At 41.3% G+C, this 12920-nt stretch overlaps 1 protein-coding gene across 1 annotated transcript in view; it reads left to right on the top strand.

Moving 5' to 3' along the window:
* LBHD2 (LBH domain containing 2) overlaps positions 1 to 12920 on the top strand; it is a 448061-nt gene that overhangs the window by 331278 nt on the left and 103863 nt on the right. The window contains exon 3 of the mRNA XM_069207296.1: positions 1353 to 1527. Within this exon, the coding sequence (XP_069063397.1) occupies positions 1353 to 1527 (175 nt within the window). The remainder of the gene's footprint in view (positions 1 to 1352; positions 1528 to 12920) is intronic.

Raw genomic sequence — 12920 nt, 5'->3', positions numbered from 1 at the left:
AAAATGTGTACATTTTCAAAATATGGAAAGAGAATGCTGGGGGAAAATTATCGCAGCCTTGAAATATATTTAAAAATTCATGCTGAGTTCCGGACTTACATTGCTTATGTTGCTGATGTTGGTTCTATGGTGACAGAGGGAACTTATTGCTATGACAAATATTTAATGACCTGTGCGGCTTCATTTTACCATCTATATTAATAAGGTTGTTATGATCTTTTTACTTTTGCTGTCTATTATCTGAGCATGTAAAATTAATATAACATTTTACCAGTCTTGTCTTAACACCATTATATTGTACTAGTGTATTATAAACATGCATGATTTGTCTAGGTTTACAGTCTAGGGCAGGCTTCTCCAACAAGTAGCTCGTGAGCTATTACTAGCTCTCCAGCTACCTTGTAAGTAGCTCTTCAATATACAAGCTTGCTTACCAAATTGGAAGCTTTTGCTTGGTTGAATTAATATATATAGGTATACCAAAATTGAAAAGCGTCTATTTGAGATGAAAATGTGTGTACTTTCAGAATTCATAAGATGATGGTTGAATTTCCAATAGAATTTCCAGCTGAATTTCCAGTTCAACCATGCCAGCCATTGAGTTGGGTAACAATAAACATGGCATTTCTGCAGCATTATACCCTTCATAGTGCACATGCACTATACAAATCAATATGTTATATTTAAAGCTAATGTTTGAGTGAGAAATCATGTAATGTTGGGGAGACATATTATTACCTTGATGCTAGGTGCATTACGCTATGGCTCTTATGTAGAGGAGTTGCACATTGGTAAAGCCTTTTTCACACTAATTCTGGTAACCCTGCCTGATGTATTGAGGTGATCACTGCTGATTGTCTTAAATGATGTGGCCACCAATGAACTCTTGTCTGATGTGGTCTGTGTTATAACACTAATATTAGTAGCTCAGGAAGATATTCATTGAAAACGAGACCCGTGGTCTAGAGGCTGTGATTGCGAGATTTGCAGAAGATATGCTTTGAAGACACTATACACATGTCAAAATTAAAGGTAATGTAAAAATGCATTTGGCACGTTTATGTGTGAATGGCTTTTGAGGGCGATAATTGTCCCGAATACTCTTGGATGAATTGGAATGGGCAAGAAATTCCAGTCAGGCATTTACGGCCCACCTCATTAAAAGTTCACCAGCAATCTGTGCCTGTTTTAGAAGCATTGATTACAACTATTTGTTTAATTAGCCTGTTTTTTCTAGAACCAGTTCTTGACCTCGTGTGTTGTCTCTGAACAATAACATTTTGTAACATTGAAAAAGTTGCCATATTTGTAACTTTTTCATTTGAGTCTCATGTAACATCACATCTTCTTAGATTTTTCCAGATGCACGAGAGAAGTACCCAAAGTTGTCAAAACGATTACCGTCAATTGTAGTTGATCCCACTGAATCTGGAGAGGTTGAAAGTGGAGAACTTCGTTGGCCACCTGATGATTATTCACCAACAGATGATAAAAGTTCTACGCATGGCCAAAAAGGATCAAAACCAGGTGAGCACCAGCTAATAGATCCCAATAGCGTGCAGCCAAAGAAGGCAAACTAGTTTGCAATGTTAATGAAAGAATCCCAGTGGCCAGATCTTGGCAAAATGTACTAGTGCTTGGCAATTTTGTATTGTTGGGCGCTTTTGCACTGGTTTAGTTCATTTTACACCTCTTTTGAACTGCACCGAACAACTCATATTTTGTACTGGTCTGTCATGTAAAAGTGACTTTTGCAGTCGAGATCGGTTGAAATATCTCTGCAGAATATCTTTGCATTGAGGAAAAAGGCTTATAATCAACACAAAATCAAGAGAACCAGTTCACCTGCACAATAAAACAATCTCTGGTTCAAGGTGCGAGTTTATGATTATCACCTCGTCACCAACGAGTCAAACAGCATAAGTGCCATGTGTCTCATTGTATATTTAGGGTTCCAAGATCCACATTTCAGATTCCTGTCATAGGTAATATACTCCAACTAGCTGCTATAGTCAGAATTGAACAAGATTGCATTTCGGGGATAGCCAGTCTGCTTCTTTGACTAAAGTGTAGCTGTTTTCCTTCAGCTCTTGAATGTGAGATTTCAAACCAAATCCCCTCTTGACCTTATTTCCGCCATGCAGCAGCCCAAGTTTTACAGTGTCTGCACTTGAGCTACATCTGTTGCTTTTTTAATCCTTAACATTTGTATGGCCTGGTGCTGGCTCACTTTCTTTAGAACTGTAGCCTTTTCCTTGAAGGGTGTACTTAATGGAGCATTGTTAGATAAAATCGTGTGAATCATGGTGTCCAGCCTGTTAGTAATGGGCCAGGAAAGTATTTAGTAGGTTTTGCATTCCCTTTTTTGAACGCCAGTTGCAAAATCTATGCTGAATATAGAGAGTGAATACCAAGGGCTTTAGTTGAGGTAATTTTAGGCGTCATACGTCATCCAGCCTCTGCACTGCACAAACTTCTGTTTAACACTGGGCTAAAAGTGGGGATCGATTTGGGTGTGAAATTTCGCCAGTGATTAGACAATTAAAATAAGAAGATTACAATTTGGGAGTTAAATCAACAGAACCACTATGCTGTTTTACATTTCAAAAGGTTTTTAATCATGGAGGGATTTTAATTTGTTCTGACTAACAGTTCGTTGATTTCTGAAGATTGTATGGGAGTATGGGTGGATTAGTAATATTAAAAACTGCTGGGGACAGAGAGCGCTTAGATAATCACCATATAAACTGTAGCACAAATAATTTGATATGTAGCTTTGCACCCTACTGCATTGGTGTTGGAAAGAAGGAAGGAACATTGTGGGTTAAGCAGTGGAAATTACGAGAAAAACAACTCTAAAAACCTCTACCAGTGGCCTAATTATTTCCATGGAGCCGCTATTTGCAGGTAATGGCCTCATCGAAATAAAGATCTGTTGATTTTCACTTTGACATTTCAAATCGGCCCAGAACAGAGGAATTACGGAAAGAAACAGACCCAGAATTGTAGATTCCCCTGGTAATTCCTAAGGGGATCCTCAGTCTTCCATTTTTAATCCATTGGTAACTCTCTCTCTGTAGAATTACCAGTTACCAGGTGGCAGTAAATCTGGGGAGGCCAAAGTTAACAGGAAAATTACTGGGCCGTTCATAACGGAGCTTTAAAGAAGCTAAACAATTAAACCACTCAACAAAGTAGTTGTGCATCAAAATGAGAAGGCCCCTCTCTAGGGTAAGGCGAGCAGGCCCTACTACCCGACCCTTCGATTGTGTTTAATGAAATGTACCCCTGCCGCCATGCACTCTTCCCCCACTATCCAGTTTCTGGAATATAGTAGATGTTTTGAAAACCAGACCCTTAAACACCTTATACAAAATGTATCAATATATGAAAACCTGGTATTCTAGATTACTTCCTCCCCAAATAACACTTCTATCTAGGTCACTTGTGTTTCTTATTATCTGACTCCATCTATCCACAACATAACTTCAGAGAACTGGCTAACCCCATGATGGGAATTACTATAATTTTACTACGCTGATGTTTGAATGGCTATATCCATAAAATGAAAGAAGGTGTTGTACATTACATCGGGTTAGGTTTGTAAATAAGCAAAACAAGCACCGTTCTAAGGCTGCACGTTTTAATGCTTTAGTTTCAGGAAACAGGCTGTATATTGTCTCTGGTTGGGTCTGTAAATATTCAAAGTGTTTATAATCCTGAGAGCTCGATGGTTTTCACAACAGCACCTAAATGTGGGTCATATATTATCTATCTCAAGGCAGGTCTCAAAATAACCAAAGAATTCACCATGGCAGGAGCGGTTGCGCCTTTCACCAGAAGTACCTAGGCAACAGCTATAGAGTATCTGAACACATATTCACAAATTCGGCACCGAACGAGAGAGGTGCATGATAAAACCCTTATAATACCAGGCAACCGGTCAGATATTGCCTCGAGGAAAGTCTGTAAACAAGCAATATCTGGATAGTTTGATCTCGAAGTGCCTGTTCACAAACCCTATATTACCAAAGTATAGGTATATAAATAACCATAACAATTTACTCTCTGCAAGCTCGACAGTTACACTCCTGGCAGTCAAAGGTGGGACACAGCTGGAGATAATTTAATGGGACTCCTCTCTAGCCAGGTCTGCACCTCAACTGACAATAGACAGAGAAGAAGATTAGTGACGTGCAGTACAGTGAAGATAGAAAGGCTTGTTATACACGCCAGTTCTTATTTACTGTGTCTAGGGCGAGCATAGCATATGTGAGCTTTTAACCACGCCCACCTCATGCCCACCACACTCACTGGTTCGTGGGTTTGCCTTTAAAAAATCCTTTGTTATCCTTGGTAAGTGTTACATTTGTTCCTCCTTGGGGCCGTTTTGTTACCGCCTTGGGGACCGACCCTGATAAGCCATAGGATTATGAAGAGCATGAAATATCTTTGTGAAATTTCAGAGGAATGCTTAATTTTGAACTGGTGAAATCAATTTTGAATAAATGTTATTTATAACGTAAGGAAGGTTTATCATATGTGGAATTACTATAATTAATGTTTCACCTTATGGTTAGATATACACTACTAGTTTGTTGAGATTTAAATACTACATGTGTGCCATTACTTAGTAATCCACTTTTGGAAAGTGGGCATTTCTCTGTGCTTATGACTCTGGTATTTTGCAGTTTACCTCCAATCCACCTCTGGGGCAGAGTGACAGCTGGGCTTTGTGCATACCTTTCAGACAGCTTGTCTACAGGGAGGGTGGAGGTGTCACAGAGGTCAAGGGAGATACACACTTAAGATAACCCCTGTTCACCCCCTTGGTAGCTTGGCACAAGTAGTCAGGCTTATCTCAGAGGCAATGTGTAAAGTATTTGTACCAGCGCACACAGTAATCAGTGAAAATACTACAAAATGGACACCACACCAGTTTAGAAAAATAGCCAATATTTATCTAAATCAAACAAGACCAAAATGACAAAAGTCCAACATACACAACCAAAGTTATGAATTAAAAAAAATATATAATCTTACTCTATAGAAAACAATGGAAATGTTGTTGTCACACAAAGAACCTGTGTTTGCGTCAAACATAAAGCTGCATGGGTGAGCGTGCATCAAAAAAGGCAGCGATGCGTTGATTTCTTACTCACAAGTGAGGCCATGTGTCATTTCTTTTCCAGTTGGGTAGTGTTGGAAAATGGGTTATTGGTAGGGCAGGTAGGTACCTACACCTAGCAACAAGCCACCAACCTCCACATAGGTACAGTTAGGTCTCAGTAAATTAATCCCAGCTCAACCCTTGGTAGCTTGGCAACGAGCGTCAAGGCTTAACTTAGGAGACAAAGTGTAAAGCATTCAAATATCACAAAACAGTAATTAAATAAAACACAGGAAACAGTTTAAAAATCCAAAAACAATTTATAAAAATAGTTTATATTTTTATCTTTAAAATGACACAAAAACGATTAAAATCGGTTCAGGGGAACTGGAGATATGAATTTTTAAAGAATTATTACTTTTCTAGCGCTTAGAAACAAAAAGCGCCAATCGGGTCATCTGGTTGCACCTCGACCGGGGCAAAGTCAAACTTTCAGGCCGCCGCGATGGAGCCCTGCTCGGCTACAGGTCGCGGGAGGCGTCGGTTAAAAAGTTACCTTCTGACTTAGTCTTTATTTTGAAGTTTTTCTTCACCGGGACAAACCTGCCAGTTGAATCTGACCTCCTGGAGCCCTTGTCCGGATACGCGATGTGGGTTTCCTCGGTGGAGACTTTTACCTTCGGACTTAGTCGTTTTTTCGAGATGAAAATCCTTCGACCAGGGTAAACCTGGATCTTGATCCGACGTCCATGGAGCCCTTCTCGGATACGATGGCTGGGAGGTCCCGGTCAACTTTTTACGTTCGGACTTAGTCTCTTTTTTGGATGTTTTTCTTTACCGGGACGAACCACGAAGTCAGGCCGGGTCGCGGTTGAGGCAAGCCGGCTAGAATTTCCACGGCGGGTCGGTCCCTCTCTGGAGCTTTTTCCCAAAAATTCTTAAATCTTTTCCAAACTTCTGGGGCTTCACCCAGATGTTCTTTTAAGGTTCTTTTGGGGTCCACAGCTCACCCCAAGGGTCCAGAAGTTCTGTGATGGTCCTTGGGGGGTGCGGACTTCAACTCCCAGAATGCACCTGACGCAAACTCCTTTTTGGCCACTGGACAGTGGTCAGCTGGTCGCTTTCTTCAGGAGTTGGTGCAAGGGACTCTGGTTTAGCAATTTTTCACCTGTAGCAAACAGGGAGTCCCTCCTTGAACCAGTTGAAGCCAGGCAAAGTCCTTCTTGTGGTGAAGCCCAAGTGTGCAGCTGGTGCAGTCCTTCTGAGTGCAGGTTCCAGGTGCAGGCCAGGGGTCCAGCAGGGCAGTCCTTCTTCTCCTTAAGTTCTTTCTTCTTGAAATTTGGTGGGGATCTGAGGCGTGGGTGCAGGTCTGCCAGTTTTATCCTTGCTCCTGGGTGAAAAGCAGGGGGGCCCTGGTTCTCCAATCAGGGACAGGGTCGTCCCCCTGTGATGACCACTTCCTGGGAAGTGTGGCAAAAATCCATCCCAGAAGGCAACAGTCTCTAAAAATCCAACATGGATGAATCTGATTTTTGGAGGTTACATCTGGCTGAGCCCACCCACTGGTGTGGCTAAAAATCATAAACACACCCCTCTCCTGCCCTCTCCTAATCTAATCAAGGGGGCACCTAATTGTCTCGGGTTGCAGGATGTGGGGGTGTTGCTGGGTGCTGCAAATGTCCTTCTCTGCCTTTGAAGACCAGTTTGGCAGTCCTCCCCCTTCCTGCCTCACCATCTGCTGAGGGGAGATTCTCTCCCCCAAGCACATTCCTTTGTGTGAAGCCTGGCCACTTCACACCTCATCAAGGCAGCCTGGCAGAAGCTGCTGCAGGCTGGCCAATCAGAGCACAGCAGCAAAAACAATGCAGAGCTGAAATTGGCAACTTTTTAGGTAAAGTCTAAACTTTTTACCTGAACAAGTTATATTAAATCCAACAACTGGACGTTGTGGGATTTATTACAACAATTAATTGGATACCAAATTCTTGGTATGTAACATTTAAGGAGACTTTAAAATTTAAAATAAAGTCTGCCCATTCTAGCCTATGAAGGCCATTTACTTCAATGAGGGAAAAACGAATTTGGCTGTTTTTACCTCACCAGGGCTTTTAAATCTATTTTTATAAAGTCCCTGCTTATAGTTACATGGCACCCAGCCCTAGGGGCACATAGGGCACACCTTAGAGGTGACTTATATGTAAAAATAAGGTAGTTTAAGACTTTGGAAGTACCTTTAATTCCAAAGTCGAATTTGCATATAACTTTAATTTAAAAGCAGCCAGCAAGGCAGGCTTGCTTTTAAAATGACACTGGGCACCTCAGCAGTGCACCTAGGTGTGCACCACCTATGCTGTGGTCCCTAAACCTACATGCCCTACCATATGCTAGGGACTTATAGGTAGGTTAACTTAGCCAATTATAATTAGCCTAATTTGCATATCCATTTTACACAGAGCACAGGCCCTGGGACTGGTTAGCAGTACCCAGGGCACCATCAAAGTCTGGAAAACACCAGCAAAAAGAGGAAAATGGGGGCAAAAAGTTATGGGGCCTCTGCAATCAGCCCTGTTTTCTCACAGGTAGGCAATGTGTCATTTTTCTCTCCCGCAAAAGAGCGATGCGTCGATTTCCAGACGGGACACCTCAGGTCCGCGCAACTTCACGTTGATTTTGACACCCAGCAATGATGTGTCCGAAATCCAGCAGCACACTGATGGAAAACCATGTTGCATGGGGTTTGTGTCATTTTGAGCAGATTGAGCAAATCGGGTGTTGAGTCATTTCTCCAGCTGTGATGTAGATGAAGCGTTGATTTCCCAGCTGCGATGCCAGTGGTGTGACGATTTCTCAGCCGCGAGGCAGGTGGTGCATCATTTTTACAGCCGTGTTGCATGTGGTGCATCAAAACTTTCCCCACATGGCTCCTGTGTATGGATATCAGTCTTTGTTCCACCAGATTCACCTTTCAAGAGCCCAGGGACTGGAGTGGGCACCACTTGGCAGGGTAGGAGTCTCCGCAGCAAATCCAGGTGCTGACAGAGTAAGTCCTTGATGGCCCTGAAACAGGAGGCAAGCTCAGTCCAAGCCCTTGGAGACACTTCACAAGCAGGAATATATACCACAAAGTCCAGTCTTTGTCCTCCTTCAGACAGAAGCAGCAACTACAGGCCAACCCAGCAAAGCACAGTCACAAGCAGAGGGGCAGTACCCTCCTCCGGCTCTTCAGCTCTTCTCCTTGGCAGAGGTTCCTCTTGAGTCTAGAAGTAATCTGAAAGTCTGGGGTTTTGGGTCTACTACTTATACCCCTTTCTGCCTTTGAAGTAGGCAAACTTCAAAGGAAAGTGTCTGTTGTTAACAAGATCCTGCCTTGTCCAGGCCTGGTCCTAGACACACACCAGAGCATTGGAGACTGCATTGTGTGAGGGAAGGCACAGACAATTCAGGTGTCAGCTCCTCCCTCCACTCTAACCCAGATGACCCATCAGGGTATGCAGGCTAAACCTTAGCTTCCTTTGCATCACTGTCTAGTGGCCCAACTGTAACTCTGACCCAGACAGGGAATACACAAGCAGGCAGAGTCTCAGAATGGTTTAATCAAGAAAATGCCCACTTTCTAAAAGTGATATTTTCAAACTGGTAATCTAAAAACTTACCTTACCAAAAGCTGTATTTTTAAATTGTGAGTTCAGAGACCCTAAACTCCACATCTCTACCTGCCCCCAATGGGAAACTTCACTTAAAAGATATTAAAAGGCAGTCCCCATGTTAACATCTGAGAGAGAAAGGCCTTGCAATAGTGAAAATTGAATGTAGCAGTATTTCGCTGTCAGGACATGTAAAACACACCAGTTCATGTTCCTCCTTTAACATACATTTCACCCTGCCCATGGGGTTACATAGGGCCTACCGTAGGAGTGCATTAAATGTACAAAAAGGGAAGGTTTGGGCCTGGCAAGTGGGTACAGTTACCAGGTCAAATTTTCAGTTTAAAACGGCACACACAGACATTGCAGTGGCATGTCTGAGCCATGCTTAGAGGGCTACTCGTGTGGGTGGCACAACCAGTGCTGCAGGCCCACTAGTAGCATTTGATTTACAGGCCCTGGGCACCTCTAGTTCACTTTACTAGGGACTTACTAGTAACTCAAAATGCCAATCTTGGAAAAGCCAATTACACATAAAATTTACACAGGGAGCACTTGCATTTTAACACAGATCAGCAGTGGTAGAGTGCCCAGAGCAACTAAACCATCAAAAGCAAAGTCCAGCACACAGTCACAACATAGGAAGCAGAGGCAAAAATGACTAGGGAAACCATGCCAAGGATGCCAGGTCTAACAACCAGAAACCCCATTTCTAACACACTTGAACTGTAGTATTGTGGAAGTACCACAGTACTGCTAAAGATGTGGTATGGGGCATGCATTGCAGAATTCTGGCTGCACACAGAGACTTGGGCCTAGGGCCTGGCCATATGCCAGGCCATTGAGCCATCCTCATGCTGCACATGACCAAAGGATCTGCAAGTTGCAGTTGTGGGCTGCCCATGGGTGTGGTCACAGGGCTTGGTCATGCACTGCCTAAAGCCATGCTGATTGAGGTAGGTAGCTGAACCTGATCAAAATACCATTAAAATTTACTGAAAAATACAAAGTGATGTTATAGTTAGGTATGGTACTAAGATCTTACTTTAAAAAAAAAAACTTTAAAAAATCACTGAAAAATCAACGGTTATAGTGATGTTATATTTAGGTAAGAATATAAGATTTTAGCTTATCTTAAAAAAATTCAGTGAAAAAACACAAAGGTTAAAGTGACACTATAGTTAGGCTTTGAATTAATGTGAATCATGTGGTCAGTGATGTCATAATATTTTTTCACTGAAAATACAAAGCTAAAAGTGGAGTTATACGTTGTTCTTCTAATAATAAAATAGTATAATGCACTGCCATAGATTTCATATGTCATAACGGATGCAACATGTGAGGTCATAAGCAACGTGCCAAAGCAGTGCAAGTTATGTTTAGGTGATTTAAGTATTACTGGTGAATTTCTGTGACATACATGTAACTCCACTTGAACCTTTTTTCAGTGAACTTGAAAGTTTTTTTTAAAACATGACCACTTTTACTACCTTACGTATTTCTAACTTGACTTATTTTTCAGTGAATTACTATGTTTTTTCAACGTAATGTAATATCTTATCATGATACCTCTGCGACCAATCCCTCTGTACACAGTCTTTGGCCAAGCACAACAGGGGGTTTGCCACAGGGCCTGGCTAGAGGTTGGGCCATGTGTTCAATCCCAGGGGATGGCCAACCACCCCATCCAGGGCTTTTTCTATTTGCAGCAGGGATTGGTGGCAGGCTTTGAACTTAACCCACCCCTCCCTGGCGGGTGGTCAACACCTCTATAAGCAACCAACTGTCCACAGGCCCTCAACCCATATTTTTTTTCTACTTGGGGGCTCATGCGTGAGCACACAGGCTCACACGGAGGGCACACTGAGTTTTATGGGACACGATAAATCAAAATAATTGTTTTTGTGTTTTTGGTGACTCTAGAGGGAGGTTCATTGGGATCCCATGCCCTGTAGTGGAGGACGCAACATTTTTCTTCATGTTGCTGCTGCCAATCAAATTAAAATGCTTTTTTGTCATTTTTTCCTTCACAAGTTCAGTAGGAGTCCTGCAGAAAAAGTTACTGCAATTTTAAACTTGATTTCTCTAAAACGGCTGATCAGATTTACACCAAATTACCAAAAGCACGATTTCTTGATAAAAAATCAGCTCACTGGCCAATTTGGTGTAATTCTGTTCAGCCATTTATTCTCCATCACTGTCTATTTTTTCCTAGGGAAATTGCATGAGAGAAAAGTGTTTTGGGAACCCCTTTTTCTTTCCCCCTGCTTGACGATCGCCACAAAACCTCCCAGTAAGAAGCTCAGGTGCATGAACTTTTATTGGAAAGCTTTATGAAGATTCATCAATGCTGCCAGCGAACGTTATTAGCAAAACGAAAAAAAGCTTTTCCTATGGAAACTGTGACTCATGTATAGCTACACAGTGATCCTGTATGCCATCCTGTCATTGTCAAACAAGGCAGGGCCCTGCCACCAGTTTGCCTGTTCAGTTTGAGTGCCTTGTTTCACAGAGCCAAAAACAGTCACATTAGTGAGAGTGCAGTTTTATGGCAGTTGGATGTAGTATATCACCAGAAACCCCTAGAAATTCACTGAAAAAAACACAAAAACACAGATAAAGTGAATTTATGGTTAGCTTTGCTCATAACACCTTAATATATGTTGAAGACACCCTCTGAAAATAGCTTAACAACAAGACTCAAAGTACAGGTGTGGATATGAACTAAAAATGAAAAACCTTTGAAATGAAAATCAATAGTTATGGTTATTTCTACAATCCATAAATAGCATACCAGCTTTGAAACCATAACTCACACAGCAAAATTATTGCTTACAACCTCACAATATTTCTAACAATAAATAAGAGACTTCACACCACGTCTTTAAGTGTCAACACATACATAAAGTTATTATTCATGCATAGCTGTGCCATTTATAATGTTAATGATAGTGTAATATATTATCTTGCTAGTAAGATTATTTATGCCATTTGAGTATTCATATGCTACATCAAAGGTGAGGTCAAGAGTAGAGCATTTGGTGTGAGATGTGAATTTTTGCATTCCTGATATGTAAGTTATGAATTGGGGAGCAACCATAACTGGTGGACTTCAGAAGCTTTTTGGTTATAACCATAACTGTTTTTAAATGAATTTCAGAGGTTCCCTTGAATATGTGTTAAGGTGTTAGGAAGAAAGCTAACAATAACTTTACTTTTACTGTGTTTTATTTAAACAATTTGGTCTTGGCTTTTAACCAGTGGAGAGCATTCAAAGCTGGCTTGATGTAGTCTTATTTACAAACGTTAAGGCACATTCTGTTGGCTAGGTTTGGTAGCCTTAACAGTCCGGGAGTGTATGTTTTGGTTAGGGTGGTATGAGTGACATGACAGTAGTCCCGATCAGACATGGCTAGGGCTCAGTTCAACTAGTTTCAATCTTCAATTTGCAGGAATGGGATTACTTTTACATAACAAAGAGAATTACCGGACCTACTTTACATAATGAGGTTTAATTCTGAAAATAGGACATTTCCCCTGCCTTTCTGAACCTTCTTTCCACATCTCTGGTCTAGCCTAACTTTTACTAATCTTGTCTGGGTTGATCCTGCAATCCTCCATGGGCCAAATTTACACTGATTTAAATACTTGTGCGTCATCTATTGGTTATCTAATGGCATGTCACAGTACAGCTTGAAGAAGGCCGTGTGAGTGGTAAACACCTCCCCCATGTTTTGTGTGGCCCTTATTTCAAATATAATCCATTTTATTTTTTAAAAATCCTAATTTGGCACCATTTCTGATTTACTTTATCCATTATTCCCTTAAATGCTGGAATCTCAGTACAAACACCTGAGCCCAAATCATAGCATTTTAACACAACTGAAAAAATATTATTTGCATTATTTTTGCTGCCTTTGCAATATAAAATGGTGTAAATAGCACTTGCACCTGGGCAAAACGTACAACACGGATTTCACACCGTGTATGCTATTCATTTAATAACAAATGGATAAAATACATTTAGTCCACTAAATGTGAGATAGGGATCTGAGTTTGATCTGTTTATTACCTAGGTAGTAAAGATATTGCAAAATATTTTTCTATATCCTGAAAAAATGTTAGCGATGGGATCGTACTTACTACTATTACTGATATTCACATAA

This window comes from Pleurodeles waltl, chromosome 9 (genome assembly GCF_031143425.1).
Source record: "Pleurodeles waltl isolate 20211129_DDA chromosome 9, aPleWal1.hap1.20221129, whole genome shotgun sequence".
Classification (NCBI taxonomy): domain Eukaryota; kingdom Metazoa; phylum Chordata; class Amphibia; order Caudata; family Salamandridae; genus Pleurodeles; species Pleurodeles waltl.
This window is presented reverse-complemented; position numbering and strand designations above follow the sequence as displayed.